The 22,177-nt window shown below is 26.6% G+C and overlaps 1 protein-coding gene across 1 annotated transcript; it reads left to right on the top strand.

The window, feature by feature from the left end:
* The first annotated feature begins 5,960 nt into the window (after nt 1-5,960).
* Nucleotides 5,961-6,682, top strand: LOC139432408 (uncharacterized). Its single transcript, XM_071200929.1, has 4 exons — nt 5,961-6,021; nt 6,094-6,192; nt 6,252-6,355; nt 6,414-6,682. The coding sequence occupies exons 1-4, from the start codon at nt 5,961-5,963 to the stop codon at nt 6,675-6,677; spliced, it is 528 nt and encodes a 175-aa protein (XP_071057030.1). The 3' UTR covers nt 6,678-6,682.
* The last annotated feature ends 15,495 nt before the right edge of the window (nt 6,683-22,177 follow it).

Below are 22,177 nucleotides of genomic sequence, written 5' to 3'. Positions count from 1 at the left end.
GTCCGAGTGGAGGGGGGCAGGAGAGCAGTGAAATATGAAGAAAGAATAGAAGGGAGGCCAAACTGCGGGATCTTGGGGGAGTGTTGGAGGGAAATTAGAGAGGGAAAGATCAGATATGGGAAAGGAGACAGAGACAACTATTATAGACGAGCGGGCTACTCGGTAACTGAGATAAATAGTAGACGAAGGGTGGGTAGGGAGATGTGGAGGGAGTTGAGAGATAGGGACCGAGATGTGCAGAGACAGGAAAGAAGGACACAAATAAAAGAGGGGAGGTATAACGAAAGGTACAGGGACATAATAACGGAGGGGCTGCCTAGATACTTGTTATTGGAAGGAGATGAGGAAGGGAAGAAGTTGGTGGCTAGGTTCCGTTGTGGAAACGAGGAGAGAGCTAACAGATATTGGATGGCCGATGAGGAGAGGTGGTGTAGGCTATGCAGGGGGAATGGGAAACGTTGGAACATATGTTGAATGGGTGCAGTGAGTCGAGGGAGGAGGAGTTGGACCGAGGGCTGATCTTAGGAGAGGGGGGAGAGGGGAAACGATGGATGAGAATGGTTGTGGGGGTGAGGAGACAAAGGGATGGATGAGGGGAGGATTGGGCCGAGAAGCCGAGGGTATGGAAATGGAGGAAGAGGGTAGAGGGTGAAAATAATATACTAATGATATACAGGGTGTCTCAGCGAGACCGGTCATTAGACGTTTCTGGGGTTCTGGCGAAAATAAAAATTTGAGAATTCAGACTTAAGTATTATCAATTATGATCTCTTCGACTAAAATATTTTCAGATTTCTTGCACTTCCGGTTATACCGGAAGTCGCCACCTACTTTATTTTTTTAAATGGAACATCCTGTATATTTTTACATATTTGAATTTGTCTGTTTTCAGGGTTTATAAATAAGTTTACTTTTTGCAATTTGATTCGGCCGTTCTCGAGTTATTCGAATTTTTCTAGAAAAATCTGCTCCAGCAGACATTTGTTCAAAAAATCAGAGAACACTCGATTTTTGGGATATCAATTTAGGATTCAGAATATGCTTAAACAACATGATGGAGTATGTTTTGGTGCCGAGAACGGGTGTCTAGAACGTTTGGTCACTTAGAACTATGGCACGTTAACTTTTCAAAATTTGGAAGTACCATAACTTCATTTTTTTAAATGGCAACCCCCATATTTTATTACTTAGTCGTCTTCGGCGTCTCATTCTACATCTTTTATATCCGATATGTCCCATACCTAACATTAATAGTTTAGGAGATAATTAGGGTTTTTTGAAAAATGCATACATATATGGATATTTAGCCTAGTGTGCCATGAAAAACAAGCCTTCTCAATGAGTTCTTGTCAAAGACTCACTTGTTTACCTCATTTGATGCATGTGAGCAAATAATTATCTGTTATGTCCCTTAATATTAGTACTGAAAAGAGTTAAAATCGATAACAATAACGAAAGTACTATTTACACAAATCAAGAAATTCTTAATTTATTTTTTATGCATAAAAAGCGCGACAAAGTTCGTAGTATGATTCCTAGATCTTCTTTGGCAGTTCGCATTGAGGTGTTGGGACTGGGCTCGAAATCATTCACCTCTTCGGTTGCATTATCTACTACATTTGTTGGTCAGTTTAACACGTGATTAATTCGTCCAAAATGTAAAAAATTTGCTTCTATTCTTCTAAATTTATCTTTTGTCATCGGAACTAAATGCGGATAATTTTCATTAAACATTCTGCAAGTTCTACTAAGAACTTTGTCGCACTTTTCGTGCACAAAAAATATATTATGGATTTCTTTATTTGTATAAACATTATTTACGTTATTAATATCCATTTTATCTGGTTTCAGACTCACAAGCATCAAACAACGCAAATCAGACTTTGACGTTTGTCAATAAGTCATTAAACATTTGTTTTCCATGGCACACTAGGTTAATATCGATATGATATGTGAGCATTTTTCAAAAAACCTTAATTATTTCTCAAACTATTAATGTTAGGCATAGGACATATAGAGTATAAAAGATGTAAAATGAGACGCCGATTTTATAAACCTTCAAAACAGACAACTCCAAATATGTAATAATATACAGGTGTTCCATTTAAAAAAATAAAGTAGGTGGCGACTTCCGGTATAACCGGAAATGCTAGAAATCTGAAAATATTGTAGACGATGAGAACGTAATTGATAATACTTAAGTCTGAATTCTCAATTTTTTATTTTGGCCAGAACCACAGAAACGTCTAATGACCGATCTAGCTGAGACACCCTGTATATTAGAATGTATCAAGGGGAAAATTGTAGTTATCAAAAACAATAAAATGCTTATTATTACATAATATTATTGAAATTTCCAGAAAAAAATTATTAAGGAAATTGTTAAATTTGTGAATTAAAAATGATACGAAAAGTTCAAAAAATCATATCGACTGTGTTTATAGGAATTATGATATTACATGTGTGTTTAGTCCGCGCTAAACTATTTAAAATACTTTTAATTCGCACTCCCACCTACGCATTATCAAACTTCTTCGCGCATTACTTTAACCCTTTGTGTCCCGACGGTACTTTAAAGTACCGGTAATTTTAAACACTCATTTTAAACTGTAGTTATCTATTCGGCGCTCTTAGAGCTGTCTGTACTTTCTACTATACAAGTGTATACAAGAAATAATCTGTATAAAAAACGTCGCAATCCGCACTGTAGGATTTTTAGGTACACTTTAAACTTATTCATCCAGATGTGAGGTTAGAAGTTTAGTGAAAAGTGGTGCTGTTGAATTTTGTTGTTCAAGAAGATATTTTTTTGATAAATGGTTATTAGGTGTGATTATTACAGATCATTTTAAAAAGAAAACATTGAGCTTAAATTTAAAATAAGTCTCATTCCTTAATTTCAATAAACATGGTTTCTAAGAATTTTTAAATTAGCATCTTTTTTGACTCTTTTAAATGTAAGTGTTGTTTCAACATTTTTTTTCTTAATATTTTTCCAATTCAACCCAACAATTATTATACATCATTTTAAAGAGAAAGCTTTGAGCTTTAATTTAAAATAAGTTTCATTCCTTAATTTCAATAAATATGGCTTCCAGGAATGTTTAAAATAGCATCTTTTTTGACACTCTTAGGTTATACGAAAATGTAAGTTTTATTTCAACTTTTTTTTTCTCTATATTTTTCCAATCCAACCCAACAATTATTATACATCATTTTAAAGAGAAAACTTTGAGCTTTAATTTAAAATAAGTTTCATTCCTTAATTTCAATAAATATGGCTTCCAGGAATGTTTAAAATAGCATCTTTTTTGACACTCTTAGGTTATACGAAAATGTAAGTTTTATTTCAACTTTTTTTTTCTCTATATTTTTCCAATCCAACCCAACAATTATTATACATCATTTTAAAGAGAAAACTTTGAGCTTTAATTTAAAATAAGTTTCATTCCTTAATTTCAATAAATACGGCTTCCAGGAATTTTTAAATTAGCATCTTTTTTGACACTTTTAGGTTATAGGAAAATGTAAGTTTTATTTCAACTTTTTTTTTCTCTATATTTTTCCAATCCAACCCAACAATTATTATACATCATTTTAAAGAGAAAACTTTGAGCTTTAATTTAAAATAAGTTTCATTCCTTAATTTCAATAAATACGGCTTCCAGGAATTTTTAAATTAACATCTTTTTTGACACTTTTAGGTTATAGGAAAATGTAAGTTTTATTTCAACTTTTTTTTTCTCTATATTTTTCCAATCCAACCCAACAATTATTATACATCATTTTAAAGAGAAAACTTTGAGCTTTAATTTAAAATAAGTTTCATTCCTTAATTTCAATAAATACGGCTTCCAGGAATTTTTAAATTAGCATCTTTTTTGACACTTTTAGGTTATAGGAAAATGTAAGTTTTATTTCAACTTTTTTTTTCTCTATATTTTTCCAATCCAACCCAACAATTATTATACATCATTTTAAAGAGAAAACTTTGAGCTTTAATTTAAAATAAGTTTCATTCCTTAATTTCAATAAATACGGCTTCCAGGAATTTTTAAAATAGCATCTTTTTTGACACTCTTAGGTTATACGAAAATGTAAGTTTTATTTCAAATTTTTTTTTCTCTATATTTTTCCAATCCAACCCAACAATTATTATACATCATTTTAAAGAGAAAACTTTGAGCTTTAATTTAAAATAAGTTTCATTCCTTAATTTCAATAAATACGGCTTCCAGGAATTTTTAAAATAGCATCTTTTTTGACACTCTTAGGTTATACGAAAATGTAAGTTTTATTTCAACTTTTTTTTTCTCTATATTTTTCCAATCCAACCCAACAATTATTATACATCATTTTAAAGAGAAAACTTTGAGCTTTAATTTAAAATAAGTTTCATTCCTTAATTTCAATAAATACGGCTTCCAGGAATTTTTAAAATAGCATCTTTTTTGACACTCTTAGGTTATACGAAAATGTAAGTTTTATTTCAACTTTTTTTTTCTCTATATTTTTCCAATCCAACCCAACAATTATTATACATCATTTTAAAGAGAAAACTTTGAGCTTTAATTTAAAATAAGTTTCATTCCTTAATTTCAATAAATACGGCTTCCAGGAATTTTTAAATTAGCATCTTTTTTGACACTTTTAGGTTATAGGAAAATGTAAGTTTTATTTCAACTTTTTTTTTCTCTATATTTTTCCAATCCAACCCAACAATTATTATACATCATTTTAAAGAGAAAACTTTGAGCTTTAATTTAAAATAAGTTTCATTCCTTAACTTCAATAAATACAGCTTCCAGGAATTTTTAAAATAGCATCTTTTTTGACACTCTTAGGTTATACGAAAATGTAAGTTTTATTTCAACATGTTTTTTGTCAATATTTTTCCAATCCAACCCAACAATTGTTATACATCATTTTAAAAAGAAAGCTTTGAGCTTTAATTTAAAATAAGTTTCATTCCTCAATTTCAATAAGTACGGCTTCCAGGAATTTTTAAATTAGCATCTTTTTTGACACTTTTAGGTTATACGAAAATGTTAGTTTTAACTCAATACGCTTTTTCTCAATATTTTTTTAATTCAACCTATCGATTGTTATACATCGATTTAAACAGAAAGCTTCAAGCTTCAATTTAAAATAAGTTTTATTTCTTAATTTCAATAAACACGGTTTCCAGGAATTTTTGAATTAGCATCTTTTATGACACTTAGACTATGCGAAAATAGGGGGATTGCATATTTTGCTAAAATTTTATTCCAAACGCCTTTACTGAGTGTATTTTGATAGCGTTTTAATTCTGTCTGATTCTGTCACAAAGTTTCAAAATGTTTGACTTCTTGGGACACAAAGGGTTAAAAGAGATCCAGTATCGCCAGTATCTCTTCCGCTTTTCGTTTGTGCGCATTCTTGCATACAATTATATTTTCTTCGTCCTTTTCGCTAGCCATTTTGTTACTCATTCGTTTATTAACATTTTCCTTTTGTTGTCATATTTTGGTAAGTAATTAAACTCTTGTTATATCAATTTTCTTGGGTTTTTATTCTTTATTTTTTAATTACCGAATCGGCACCGGTTTTTATTGTTACCGCTTTGGCGGAAATAATGTGTGTTAAATTGAAGCTTAAGGATTCCAGTTTATGATATGATATAAAAACTATTAGGTAATATTATTGAAATTTCCAGGAAAAAATTGTTAATGAGGAAATTGTCCAATAAATAAAACCCTCGACACGTTACCAAAAGTGTTAATCCTATAATCTAATCTAAAAGAAATGTGTTTTCAAAATGTTTGTCTAATTTTTCGATGAATTGTTATGAAATAAGTAATCAATGAAGTTTATCTATAGTTATTTACAAATAAACTGTAAGTTTTTTTTATTACCTATTTTATAAATACTCATCAAATTTTGGAGATGTAATTATATTGTGAGTTTTGTTGCGAATAGACATGTTGATTGAAACAATTTTTCTTATAATCTTCACAGCATTTCATGCTTCTACCGCCACTGGTTAATATTTGTTTATTTAATATTTATAAGTACATTCAATCATAATTGATATTGTTCATTTTAATATCATAGAACCATATTATTGGAGAACCTACAATGGGTCTATACCAGAAGATGCTGTTTTAACCGAAGATGAGAATACATTTGTTGGTCGGGTGACTGTACGTACTGGTACGTGCATAATTGTTTCATTTGGATTTGTTGCTATTAATATATTTTAATTAATTCAGATGCAATTAACTATTATCCAGCCACAATAGACGCAGAAGCTAAAACGGCTACAACAGCTGTCAACGGAAAGAAATGGGTTGGCAAAGATTTACACAATATTATGGTAAAATAGATTATTTTAGTTAGGTATTTAATAATAAAATTTTTTTGCTTGTATTTAGATATTATGTACATCTGAACCTTCACGTTTGCAATGGAAATATGTTCACATTTACGCTGTACAAGGGAGCTTTTTGAGAAATATCGTTTGGGGGGGTTATTATAACGATGTTTATAGGTACGTTGGAAAAGTGTTTCACGATAACAAATGGAAAATCTCAACCGTGTACGAAAACGGACACAAATTGGCAGGCTTAAACATTTGGTCTAATTTGAATGGAAACGGATTTACTGTAAACGATTTTCAAATTTTAATGTACGACTAACTTAAAGGAAATTAGACATTTATATTTACAGCAATAAAATTGTATTAAATTTGCTTCAGAATGCTTCTTATTTCATTATGATATTTCAATTAGTTTTTGAGATACGATTTTTTAAATTTTCTTAATTTTCTTTTTTACCTCATTACGCATAGATATATTTAAAAAAATGTAACAACCAGATTTATGGAGATTAAGAAATAATCTTTGGCACACCAAATCTCTATTAAATTTCCTTTAAAACGCTTCTTAATTCATTTCGATATCTTATTTAGTTCTTGAGATATAAATCTTTTAAATTTGATTTTTAATCATTAAACGATTAATATGCAGGGTTGAATGAAAAAAAATCGTTGCAACCAAATTAAGAGAAATTAGCAATTTATTTTTTTAGCAATAAAATTAGATTCAATTTGCTTAAAAATGCTTCTTATTTCATTAAGATATCTCAATTAGTTTTAGAGATACGATTTTTTAAATTTTCTTTTTTACCTCAATAAGCAGTGTTATTTAAAAAATCGTGACAGCTAGGTTTATGGAGATTAAGAAATAATTTTTGGCATACCAAATCTCTATTAAATTTCCTTTAAAATGCTTCTTAATTCATTTCGATAGCTTATTTAGTTCTTGAGATATAAATTTTTTAAATTTGATTTTTAATCATTAAACGATTAATATGCAGGGTTGAATGAAAAAAAAACGTTGCAACCAAATTAAGAGAAATTAGCAATTTATTTTTTTAGCAATAAAATTAGATTAAATTTGCTTAAAAATGTTTCTTATTTCATTAAGATATCTCAATTAGTTTTAGAGATACGATTTTTAAAATTTTTTTTTACCTCAATAAGCAGAGTGTTATTTAAAAAATCGTGACAGCTAGGTTTATGGAGATTAAGAAATAATTTTTGGCACACCAAATCTCTATTAAATTTCCTTTAAAATGCTTCTTAATTCATTTCGATAGCTTATTTAGTTCTTGAGATATAAATTTTTTAAATTTGATTTTTAATCATTAAACGATTAATATGCAGGGTTGAATGAAAAAAAAATCGTTGCAACCAAATTAAGAGAAATTAGCAATTTATTTTTTTAGCAATAAAATTAGATTAAATTTGCTTAAAAATGCTTCTTATTTCATTAAGATATCTCAATTAGTTTTAGAGATACGATTTTTTAAATTTTTTTTTTTACCTCAATAAGCAGAGTGTTATTTAAAAAATCGTGACAGCTAGGCTTATGGAGATTAAGAAATAATCTTTGGCACACCAAATCTCTATTAAATTTCCTTTAAAATGCTTCTTAATTCATTTCGATATCTTATTTAGTTTTTGAGATATACATTTTTTAAATTTGATTTTTAATCATTAAACGATTAATATGCAGGGTTGAATGAAAAAAAAACGTTGCAACCAAATTAAGAGAAATTAGCAATTTATTTTTTTAGCAATAAAATTAGATTAAATTTGCTTAAAAATGCTTCTTATTGCATTAAGATATTTCAATGAGTTTTTGAGATACGATTTTTTAAATTTTCTTTTTTACCTCAATACGTAGAGTGTTATTTAAGAAATCGTGACAGCTAGGTTTATGGAGATTAAGAAATAATTTTTGGCACACCAAATCTCTATTAAATTTCCTTTAAAATGCTTCTTAATTCATTTCGATATCTTATTTAGTTCTTGAGATATAAATTTTTTAAATTTGATTTTTAATCATTAAACGATTAATATGCAGGGTTGAATGAAAAAAAATCGTTGCAACCAAATTAAGAGAAATTAGCAATTTATTTTTTTAGCAATAAAATTAGATTAAATTTGCTTAAATATACTTATTATTTTGTTGAGATATCTCAATTATAAGTACGAAGGCTTTCACGGCCGATATTAATTAAACTAAAACTAGAACTAACACTAACACTATCACAAGAACTAACACTAGACCTAGAACTAACATCTTTCGTGTTAAGCCGTGCGTTTTTTGAAAAAATGTTTGACGTTTCGGATGCCATGTTGCAACCTTCTTCAGAAACAACTTCGAACTTGTTTCTGAAGAAGGTTGAAGTAATTAAGAAGGTTGATATATAAGTTGAAGTTAACTCGTTATTGTTTTTCATTAGTGAAGGTGCATCAACAAACATATAAAATATGCAAGCTGTGGATCATTAATTGGAGATTATCGACTTGTTTTTAAACAGCTTAAGAAGTATAGGTCATTAAAAAAATCGAATCTCAAGAACTAAATCAGATATCGAAATGAATTATTAAACATTTTAAAGGAAATTTAATAAATATTTGGTGTGCCAAAAATAATTTCTTAATTTCCATAAACTTAACTGTTACGATTTTTTAAATAACATTTTCCGCATTCAGGTAAAAAAGAAAATGAAGAAATTTAAAAAATTCTATCTTAAAAACTAATTGAGATATCTTAACAAAATAAGAAGTATTTTAAAGCAAATTTAATCCAATTTTATTGTTAAAAACATAAATTTTTAATTTCCCTTAATTTGGTTGGAACGATTTTTTTCATTCAACCCTGCATATTAATCGTTTACTGATTAAAAATAAAATTTAAAAAATGATATCTCAAGAACTAAGTGAGATATCGAAATGAATTAATAAGCATTTTAAAGAAAATTTAATAAAGATTTGGTGTGCCAAGGATTATTTCTTAATCTCCATAAATCTGGTTGTTACGATTTTTGAAATATAACTAAGCGTAATGAGGTAAAAAAGAAAATTAAAAAAGTTTAAAAAATCGTATCTCAAAAACTAATTGGGATATCTCAACAAAATAAGAAGTATTTTTAAGCAAATTTAACCTAATTTTATTGTTAAAAAAATAAATTTTTAATTTCGCTTAATTTAGTTGGAACGATTTTTTTCATTCAACCCTGCATATTAATCGTTTAATAATTAAAAATCAAATTTAGAAAAATCATATCTCGAGAACTAAATGAGATATCGAAATGAATTAATAAGCATTTTAAAGGAAATTTAATAAAGATTTGGTGTGCCAAAAATTATTTCATAATCTCCATAAACCTAGTTGTTACGATTTTTTAAATAACACTCTGCCTATTGAGGTAAACAAGAAAATTAAGAAATTTAAAAAATCGTATCTCAAAAACTAATTGAAATATCTCAATGAAATAAGAAACATTTCGAAGCAAACTTAATCTAATTTTATTGCTAAAAACATAAATTTCTTATTTCTCTTAATTTGGTTGCAACGATTTTTTTCATTCAACCCTGTGATTAAAAATCAATATTTAAAAAAATCATATCTCAAGAACTAAATGAGATGTCGAAATGAATTAATAAGCATTTAAGCAAAATTAATTAGCAAAGCAAATTTAATAATAATTTAAAGATTTGCTGTGCTAAAAACTTAATTGTTACGATTTCTTAAATAATTTATTATTATAATATTATCATTTAATCATTTAAAAATTTCTTTAATAATTTTCTTCTGGATATTTCAATAATATTACCCAATAGTTTTTATATCACACCATAAACTGGCTTCTTTAAGCTTTAATTTAACACACACATCATATCATAATTCTTATAAACACAGTCAATATTATCTTTTGAATATTTGGTATCATTTTTAATTCATAAATTTAACAATTTCTTTTTAATAACTTTTTCCTGGAAATTTCAATAGTATTGCTTAATAGTTTTTATATCATATTATAAACTAAAATCTTTAAGCTTTAATTTAACACATATACCCTATCATAATTCTTATAAACACAGTCGATATTATTTTTTGAACATTTCGTATCATTTTTAATTCATAAATTTAACAATTTCTTTTTTAATAACTTTTTTTCTGGAAATTTCAATAATATCACCTAATAGTTTTTATATTATATCTTAAACTAGAATCTTTAAGCTTCAATTTAACACACACATCATATCATAATTCTTATAAACACAGTTGATATGATTTTTTGAACATTTCGTACCATTTTTAATTCATAAATTTAACAATTTCTTTTTTAGTAATTTTTATCTGGAAATTTTAATAGTATCTCCTAATAGTTTTTATATCACATCATAAACTAAAATATTTAAGCTTCAATTTAACACTCATATCATATTATAATTCTCAGAAACACAGTAGATACGATTTTTTGATTTTTTCGTATCATTTTTAATTCCTAAATTTAACAATTTCTTTAATAATTTTTTTCTGGAAATTTTAATAGTATCACATAATAGTTTTTATATCACATCATAAACTAGAATCTTTAAGCTTCAATGTAACACATATATCATATCATAATTCCTATAAACACAGTCGATATGATTTTTGGAACACTTCGCATCTTTTTTAATTTATAAATTTAAAAATTTCTTTAATAATTTTCTTCTGGATATTACAATAATATTACCCAATAGTTTTTATATCACACCATAAACGGGCTTCTTTAAGCTTCAATTTAACACACACGTCATATCATAATTCTTATAAACACAGTCGATATCATTTTTTGAACATTTCGTATCATTTTTAATTCATAAATTTAACAATTTCTTTTTTAATAACTTTTTCCAGGAAATTTCAATAGTATTGCTTAATAGTTTTTATATCATATCATAAACTAGAATCTTTAAGCTTCAATTTAACACATATATCCTATCATAATTCTTATAAACACAGTCGATATTATTTTTTGAACATTTTGTATCATTTTTAATTCATAAATTTAACAATTTCTTTTTTAATAACTTCTTCCTGGAAATTTCAATAATAAGTATTACCTAAATAGTTTTTATATCACATCATAAACTGGCTTCTTTAAGCTTCAATTTAACACACACATTATATCATTACTCTTATAAACACAGTCGATATGATTTTTTAAAGTTCTCACGTCATTTTTACTTCATAAATTTAACAGTTTCTTTATTAATTGTTTTCTGGAAATTTCAATAATATTACCTAACAGTTTTTATATCACATCATAAACTGGCTTCTTTAAGCTTCAATTTAACACACATATCATATCATAATTTCTATAAACACAGTTGATATGATTCTTTGAACATTTCGTATCAATTTTAATTCATATTAACAATTTCTTTATTAATTGTTTTCTGGAAATTTCAATAATATTATCATATAGTTTTTATATCACATCATAAACTGGCTTCTTTAAGCTTCAATTTAACACACATATCATATCATAATTTTTATAAACACAGTTGATATGATTTTTTGAACATTTCCTATCAATTTTAATTCATATTAACATTTTCTTTAATAATTTTTTTCTGGAAATTTCAATATATGTCACCTAATAGTTTTTATATCATATCATAAACTAGAATCTTTAAGCTTCAATTTAACACATATATCATATTACATTCTTATAAACACAGTCGATATGATTTTTGGAAAATTTCGTATCATTTTTAATTCATAAATGTAACAATTTCTTTAATAATATTTTCCTGGAAATTTTAATAATATTATCTAATAGTTTTTATAACACTTCATAAACTGACTTCTTTCAGCTTCAATTTAACATACACATCATATCATAATTCTCATAAACACAGTCGATATGATTTTTTAAACTTTTCGTATCATTTTTAATTCATAAATTTAATAATTTTTTAATTCAAATTTCAATAATAATACCTAATAGTTTTAATATCATATCATCAACTAGAATCCTTCAGCTTCAATTTAACACATATATCATATCATAATTCTTATTAACACAGTTAATATGATTTTTTGAACATTTCGTATCATTTTTAATTCATAAATTTAACAATTTCTTTTTTAATAACTTTTTCTTGGAAATTTCAATAATATCACCTAATAATTTTTATATCATATCTTAAACTAGAATCTTTAAGCTTCAATTTAACACATACATCATATCATAATTCTTATAAACACAGTTGATATGATTTTTTGAACATTTCGTATCATTTTTAATTCATAAATTTATCAATTTCTTTAATAATTTTTTACCTGAAATTTCAATAATATTACCTAATAGTTTTTATATCATATCTTAAACTAGAATCTTTAAGCTTCAATTTAACACATATATCATATCATAATTCCTATTAACACGGTTGATATGATTTTTGGAACATTTCGTATCATTTTTAATTCATAAATTTAACAATTTTTTTTTAATAACTTTTTCTTGGAAATTTCAATAATATCACCTTATAGTTTTTATATCATATCTTAAACTAGAATCTTTAAGCTTCAATTTAACACACACATCATATCATAATTCTTATAAACACAGTTGATATGATTTTTTGAGCATTTCGTATCATTTTTAATTCATAAATTTAACAATTTCTTTAATAATTTTTTTCCTGAAATTTCAATAATATGACCTAATAGTTTTAATATCATATCATCAACTAGAATCCTTCAGCTTCAATTTAACACATATATCATATCATAATTCCTATTAACACAGGCGATATAATTTTTTGAACATTTCGTACCATTTTTAATTCATAAATTTAACAATGTCTTTAATAATTTTTATTTGAAAATTTCAATAATATTACCTAATAGTTTTTATATCACATCATAAACCACAATCTTTAAGGTTCAATTTAACACACACATCACATCATAATTCCTAAAAACACGGCCGATATGATTTTTTAAAAATTTTCATATTTTTAAGTAATTTAACAGCTTTTTCTTTAATTATTCTTTCCTCGAAAAACCTATATTTTTAATTTATTTAAACCATTAAAAATAACAACATTTATATAAAATCAATTCTCATCAATGCATTTTTCATCATGTTTTCTTAACCCGGTCGTTACATCGCCCTCTAAAAATTCATATAAATTCTCTGACAACCCAACGAAGTTATTAGTCGATTACCTACTTTTACTTTTCATTCAAAATGTCAAAAACACTCGGGTTTTATCTCCTCGAAGCTAATTTTCGCAAGTACCAATGTTGGCCTACTTCGCAGGGACTTAGAGGGTTTGGCCCAATAATTCTGATGTTAATTAATTTGTTTTGGGGATTTTACCCTTTAATGATCGAAATTAAAAGTAGGTAACAAATATATCAAGAAATAAACTTTTTAGATTCGATTTTCTTGTATTTTTCCAGACTACCAAGTTAATTTTGGGACTTGTTTAGTTCACGCCGAGTTTATTTCGATGGGACTTCTTCTCATGCTTGTTAACTTGATATTATTGAAGAAACGTAACTCATTAAATGAAATGATTAATGTATTCAGTGATTTTACCGAATTTGGGGCACCCCAAAACAATTTGTTTTTCGAACGAAACTTGAAATTTATCATAAAATTATGTCACTATGGGGGGTTTCTTTTCGCGCATGTTGTTACTGCTATATTTATTATGTTGAGGGATAACAAGCTTTCTTTTGTAATGCCATATTACACTCGCATCGATTTTAATCGGTGGGAAATAATGTTGATTATGTTATTTCAAATATACACCGTTAAAGTTACGCTGAATGTTTTGTTGTTGGTAATATTGCTTTATTGTTATTCGATGAACTTAATCGTGGTACGGATTAAACACCTCAACGAGATTATTGGCAAGATAAATTTGACAAGAAATAAGGAAAGAAATTTTAAAATTCTTCGCCCCATCGTTTTGTACCATCAACACATCTTCAAGATGTTTCATTTTGCCACTAAATTCTTCTCCATCTTCATGGTCCCAACAAAATTTTGCGTTCTCCTTTCCCTAACTTTATCTTCAATCGATATTTCAATGGTTTGTTTGGTTCATCACCACATAATCTAATTAATTATTATTAAAATTTTAGCGAAACAATTTAATAAGCTTTTTCGTATTTATACCCAACTTTATCGCATTGTTTATGCTCCACACATTTGGGCAAAAATTAACTTCAGCTGTACGTATAATTAACTCTTTTTATATATCTCATATTATATTGAAGCACTCATTTTGTTTATAATAGGCTGAGAGTGTGGTGGATTCCGTTTATGATTTAAACTGGTATGAAGCCGATGTCTCAACTCAGAAAGATGTTTTAATTTTGCTATGTATGAGTCATAGAAAACTCGCGGTGGAGTTACCTTTGTTTGGGCCGGTTTCGCACGCGGCTGCAACAAATGTAAGATAATTATGGTAATTGTTAACTAATTAGAAATGATTAATAAGAAATTGTTTTAAGGATTACAAGAACGTCTACATCTTCTTCAATTGGTTGTTGAAGATCACGGAGAAAGAGATATTTTGAAATTTGTTTAGTGATGATGTAATCGCATTAAGAAAGCTAATAAATGTTGTATTAAAAGCTGGAAAAGTTTTAATTCTTAAATACGAAGCGATTTGGGAAAACCATTTTTTTTTAAATTTTAAATCATATTGGGCGTATCTTTAAGAATAAAAATATGATATGATATGTATGTTAAATTGAAGCTTAAATATTCTAATTTATGATTTACTAAAAAAACTATGTATAACATAATATTATTGAAATTTCCAGAAAATAATTATTGTTAAATTTATGAATTATAAATAATACGAAAAGTTCAAGAAATCATATCGACTGTGTTTATAAGAATTATGATATGATATGTATGTTAAACTGAAGCTTGAAGATTCTAGTTTATAATGTGATATAAAAACTATGACATAATATTATTGGAATTTCCTGGAAATAATTATTAAAGAAGAAATTATCAATTTATAAATCAAAAATAATACGAAATTTTCAAAATGTCATATCTATTGTATTTTTAAGAATTATGATATGATATGTGTGTTAAATTGAAGCTTAAAGGAGCTAGTTTATGATGTGATATAAAAACTATTAGGTAATATTATTGAAATTTCCAGAAAAAAATTATTAAAGAAATTGTTAAATTTATGAATTAAAAATGATACGAAATGTTCAAAAAATCATATCGACTGTGTTTATAAAAATTATGATATCATATGTGTGTTAAATTGAAGCTTAAAGGAGCTAGTTTATGATGTGATATAAAAACTATTAGGTAATATTATTGAAATTTCCAAGAAAAAATGATTAAGGAAGAAATTGTTAAATTTATGAATTGAACATTATTCGAAAAGTTCAAAAAATCATATCGGCTGTGTTTATAAGAATTATGATATGATATATGTGTTAAATTGAAGCTTAAAGATTCTAGTTTATGATGTAATATAAAAACTATTAAGTAATATCATTGAAATTTCTTGGAAAAAGTTATTAAAGAAATTGTTAAATTTATGAATTAAAAATTATACGAAAAGTGTAAAAAATCATATCGACTGTGTTTATAAGAATTATGATATAATATGTGTGTTAAATGGAAGCTTAAAGATTCTAGATTATGATGTGATATAAAAACTGCTAGGTAATACCATTGAAATTTCCAGAAAAAAATTATTAAAGACATTGTTAAATTTATGAATTGAAAATTATTCGTAATGTTCAAAAAGTCATATCGGCTGTGTTTATAAGAATTATGATATGATATATGTGTTAAATTGAAGCTTATAGATTATAGTTTATGATGTGATATAAAAACTATTAAGTAATATCATTAAAATTTACAGGAAAAAGTTATTAAAGAAATTGTTAAATTTATGAATTAAAAATGATACGAAATTTTCAAAAAATCATATCGAATGTGTTTATAAGAATTATGATATAATATGTGTGTTAAATTGAAGCTTAAAGATTCTAGATTATGATGTGATATAAAAACTACTAGGTAATATCATTGAAATTTCCAGAGAAAAATTATTAAAGACATTGTTAAATTTAGGAATTAAAAATGATATGAAATGTTCAAAAAATCATGTTAACTGTATTTATAAGAATTATTAAATGATATACGTATTAAATTGAAGCTTAAAGATTCCAGTTTATAATGTGATATAAAAACCATTGGGTAATATTATTGAAATTTCCAGAAAAAAATTATTAAAGAAATTGTTAGATTTATGAGTTAAAAATGATACGAAAAGTTCAAAAAATCATATCGATCGAGTTTATAGGAATTACGATATGATATGTGTGTTAAATTGAAGCTTATAGATTATAGTTTATGATGTGATATAAAAACTATTAAGTAATATTATTGAAATTTACAGGAAAAAGTTATTAAAGAAATTGTTAAATTTAGGAATTAAAAATGATATGAAATGTTCAAAAAATCGTGTTAACTGTATTTATAAGAATTATTAAATGATATACGTATTAAATTGAAGCTTAAAGATTCCAGTTTATGATGTGATATAAAAACTATTAGGTAATATCATTAAAATTTACAGAAAAAGTTATTAAAGAAATTGTTAAATTTATGAATTAAAAATGATACGAAATGTTCAAAAAATCATATCGACTGTGTTTATAAGAATTATGATATGATATGTGTGTTAAAGTGAAGGTTAAAGATTCTCGTTTATGATGTGATATAAAAACTATTGGGTAATATTATTGAAATTTCCATCAAAAACTTATTAAAGAGAAAATGGTCAAATTAGTAAATCAAAAATTGATTTTAAATAAATCATATCAACAACATTTTAAAAAATAATGATATGATATATAATATATATCCTATCATAACAGAGAACACTAATTTGAAGGATAAAACAGAAATACATTGCGCAACACATTTAATGATCAAATAATTTCTTATTTCAATTTCTTCTGGGGTCTTTTCACAAAGAATGTTCTCTTCTACAATAAACTCTTCCTGGCTCGGTTCATTTCGAGAAGCCATTTGGGAAACAATGATGTTCTTGTAAAACTCAAGGGAATTGATCTTCATTTTTCTAGAAATTTAGGCATTTAAGAGCAAAAGTGAAAGAGAGCAATATTGCTAAGAATAAAATTAGCAACAACTTTCGTTCTAAAAGTTTTTTTATAACATGCTCTGTTTTCCGAATGTTACCATTAAGTTGAAAAAGCAACAAATTCATCCAATTTTCATATTTTCGTATTTTTCTCAATATTTATGCATCTAAGAGCAAAAGTGAAAGAGAGCAATATTGCTAAGAATAAAATTAGCTACAACTTTCGTCCCAAAAGTTTTTTTATAACATGCTCTGTTTTCCGAATGTTACCATTAAGTTGAAAAAGCAACAAATTCATCCAATTTTCTTATTTTCGTATTTTTCTCAATATTTATGCATCTAAGAGCAAAAGTGAAATAGAGCAATATTGCTAAGAATAAAATTAGTAACAACTTTCGTTCTAAAAGTTTTTTTATAACATGCTCTGTTTTCCGAATGTTACCATTAACTTGAAAAAGCAACAAATTCATCCAATTTTCATATTTTTCTCAATATCTATGCCTCTGAGTGCAAAAGTGAAAGAGAGCAATATTGCTAAGAATAAAATTGGCAACAACTTTCTTTCCAAAAATTTTTTTATAACATGCTCTGTTTTCCGAATGTTACCATTAAGTTGAAAAAGCAACAAATTCATCCAATTTTCATATTTTCGTATTTTTCTCAATATCTATGCCTCTGAGTGCAAAAGTGAAAGAGAGCAATATTGCTAAGAATAAAATTGGCAACAGCTTTCGTTCCAAAAGTTTTTTTATAACATGCTCTGTTTTCCGAATGTTACCATTAACTTGAAAAAGCAACAAATTCATCCAATTTTCATATTTTCGTATTTTTCTCAAAATTTATGCATCTAAGAGCAAAAGTGAAATAGAGCAATATTGCTAAGAATAAAATTAGCAACAACTTTCGTTCTAAAAATTTTTTTATAACATGCTCTATTTTCCGAATGTTACCATTAACTTGAAAAAGCAACAAATTCATCCAATTTTCATATTTTCGTATTTTTCTCAAAATTTATGCATCTAAGAGCAAAAGTGAAATAGAGCAATATTGCTAAGAATAAAATTGGCAACAACTTTCGTTCTAAAAGTTTTTTTATAACATGCTCTGTTTTCCGAATGTTACCATTAACTTGAAAAAGCAACAAATTCATCCAATTTTCATATTCTTGTATTTTTCTCAATATTTATGCATCTAAGAGCAAAAGTGAAATAGAGCAATATTGCTAAGAATAAAATTAGTAACAACTTTCGTTCTAAAAGTTTTTTTATAACATGCTCTGTTTTCCGAATGTTACCATTAACTTGAAAAAGCAACAAATTCATCCAATTTTCATATTTTCGTATTTTTCTCAAAATTTATGCATCTAAGAGCAAAAGTGAAATAGAGCAATATTGCTAAGAATAAAATTAGCAACAACTTTCGTTCTAAAAGTTTTTTTATAACATGCTCTGTTTTCCGAATGTTACCATTAACTTGAAAAAGCAACAAATTCATCCAATTTTCATATTTTTCTCAATATCTATGCCTCTGAGTGCAAAAGTGAAAGAGAGCAATATTGCTAAGAATAAAATTGGCAACAACTTTCTTTCCAAAAATTTTTTTATAACATGCTCTGTTTTCCGAATGTTACCATTAAGTTGAAAAAGCAACAAATTCATCCAATTTTCATATTTTCGTATTTTTCTCAATATCTATGCCTCTGAGTGCAAAAGTGAAAGAGAGCAATATTGCTAAGAATAAAATTGGCAACAACTTTCGTTCCAAAAGTTTTTTTATAACATGCTCTGTTTTCCGAATGTTACCATTAAGTTGAAAAAGCAACAAATTCATCCAATTTTCATATTTTCGTATTTTTCTCAATATCTATGCCTCTGAGTGCAAAAGTGAAAGAGAGCAATATTGCTAAGAATAAAATTGGCAACAGCTTTCGTTCCAAAAGTTTTTTTATAACATGCTCTGTTTTCCGAATGTTACCATTAACTTGAAAAAGCAACAAATTCATCCAATTTTCATATTTTCGTATTTTTCTCAAAATTTATGCATCTAAGAGCAAAAGTGAAATAGAGCAATATTGCTAAGAATAAAATTGGCAACAACTTTCGTTCTAAAAGTTTTTTTATAACATGCTCTGTTTTCCGAATGTTACCATTAACTTGAAAAAGCAACAAATTCATCCAATTTTCATATTTTCGTATTTTTCTCAAAATTTATGCATCTAAGAGCAAAAGTGAAATAGAGCAATATTGCTAAGAATAAAATTAGCAACAACTTTCGTTCTAAAAGTTTTTTTATAACATGCTCTGTTTTCCGAATGTTACCATTAACTTGAAAAAGCAACAAATTCATCCAATTTTCATATTTTTCTCAATATCTATGCCTCTGAGTGCAAAAGTGAAAGAGAGCAATATTGCTAAGAATAAAATTGGCAACAACTTTCTTTCCAAAAATTTTTTTATAACATGCTCTGTTTTCCGAATGTTACCATTAAGTTGAAAAAGCAACAAATTCATCCAATTTTCATATTTTCGTATTTTTCTCAATATCTATGCCTCTGAGTGCAAAAGTGAAAGAGAGCAATATTGCTAAGAATAAAATTGGCAACAACTTTCGTTCCAAAAGTTTTTTTATAACATGCTCTGTTTTCCGAATGTTACCATTAAGTTGAAAAAGCAACAAATTCATCCAATTTTCATATTTTCGTATTTTTCTCAATATCTATGCCTCTGAGTGCAAAAGTGAAAGAGAGCAATATTGCTAAGAATAAAATTGGCAACAGCTTTCGTCCCAAAAGTTTTTTTATAACATGCTCTGTTTTCCGAATGTTACCATTAAGTTGAAAAAGCAACAAATTCATCCAATTTTCTTATTTTCGTATTTTTCTCAATATTTATGCATCTAAGAGCAAAAGTGAAATAGAGCAATATTGCTAAGAATAAAATTAGCAACAACTTTCGTTCTAAAAGTTTTTTTATAACATGCTCTATTTTCCGAATGTTACCATTAACTTGAAAAAGCAACAAATTCATCCAATTTTCATATTTTCGTATTTTTCTCAAAATTTATGCATCTAAGAGCAAAAGTGAAATAGAGCAATATTGCTAAGAATAAATTTGGCAACAACTTTCGTTCTAAAAGTTTTTTTATAACATGCTCTGTTTTCCGAATGTTACCATTAACTTGAAAAAGCAACAAATTCATCCAATTTTCATATTCTTGTATTTTTCTCAATATTTATGCATCTAAGAGCAAAAGTGAAATAGAGCAATATTGCTAAGAATAAAATTAGTAACAACTTTCGTTCTAAAAGTTTTTTTATAACATGCTCTGTTTTCCGAATGTTACCATTAAGTTGAAAAAGCAACAAATTCATCCAATTTTCATATTCTCGTATTTTTCTCAATATTTATGCATCTAAGAGCAAAAGTGAAAGAGAGCAATATTGCTAAGAATAAAATGAGCAACAACTTTCGTTCTAAAAGTTTTTTTATAACATGCTCTGTTTTCCGAATGTTACCATTAACTTGAAAAAGCAACAAATTCATCCAATTTTCATATTCTCGTATTTTTCTCAATATTTATGCATCTAAGAGCAAAAGTGAAAGAGAGCAATATTGCTAAGAATAAAATTAGCTACAACTTTCGTCCCAAAAGTTTTTTTATAACATGCTCTGTTTTCCGAATGTTACCGTTAACTTGAAAAAGCAACAAATTCATCCAATTTTCATATTCTTGCATTTTTCTAGAAATTTAGGCATCTAAGAGCAAAAGTGAAAGAGAACAAAATTGCTAAGAATAAAATTAGCTACAACTTTCGTCCCAAAAGTTTTTTTATAACATGCTCTGTTTTCCGAATGTTACCGTTAACTTGAAAAAGCAACAAATTCATCCAATTTTCATATTCTTGCATTTTTCTAGAAATTTAGGCATCTAATCGTAAGAGCAAAAGTGAGAGAGAGCAATATTGCTAAGAATAAAATTAGCTACAACCTTCGTTCCAAAAGTTTTTTTATAACATGCTTTCTTTTCCGAATGTTACCATTAACTTGAAAAAGCAACAAATTCATCCAATTTTCATATTCTTGCATTTTTCTAGAAATTTAGGCATCTAATCGTAAGAGCAAAAGTGAGAGAGAGCAATATTGCTAAGAATAAAATTAGCTACAACCTTCGTTCCAAAAGTTTTTTTATAACATGCTTTCTTTTCCGAATGTTACCATTAACTTGAAAAAGCAACAAATTCATCCAATTTTCATATTCTCGTATTTTTCTCAATATTTATTCATCTAAGAGCAAAAGTGAAAGAGAGCAATATTGCTAAGAATAAAATTTGCTACAACTTTTATTCTAAAAGTTTCTTTGTAACATGCTCTGATATTCAAGTGTTATCATTAACTACTTTGAAAATGACAAAATTCATGAAATGATCATATTTTCGTATTTTTCTCAATATCTATACCTCTGAGTGAAAAAGTACAAGAGAGCAATATTGTTAAGAATCAAATTTGCTACAACTTTTATTTTAAATGTTTTTTTGTGACATGCTCCGATATCCAAGCGTTATCATTAACTACTTTGAAACTTCACTTCTCAAGTGAAAAAAACCATTAAAATTTTTAAAATATTATTAAAATTCTGAAATAAACTTTTAGAATGATAACAAAAAAAAACTAAGCTCAT

This window comes from Onthophagus taurus, unplaced genomic scaffold (assembly GCF_036711975.1).
Source record: "Onthophagus taurus isolate NC unplaced genomic scaffold, IU_Otau_3.0 ScKx7SY_15, whole genome shotgun sequence".
In the NCBI taxonomy this organism is placed as follows: Eukaryota; Metazoa; Arthropoda; class Insecta; order Coleoptera; family Scarabaeidae; genus Onthophagus; species Onthophagus taurus.
The sequence above is the reverse complement of the archived record's forward strand: the minus strand, read 5'-3'. Positions and strand labels throughout refer to the sequence as shown.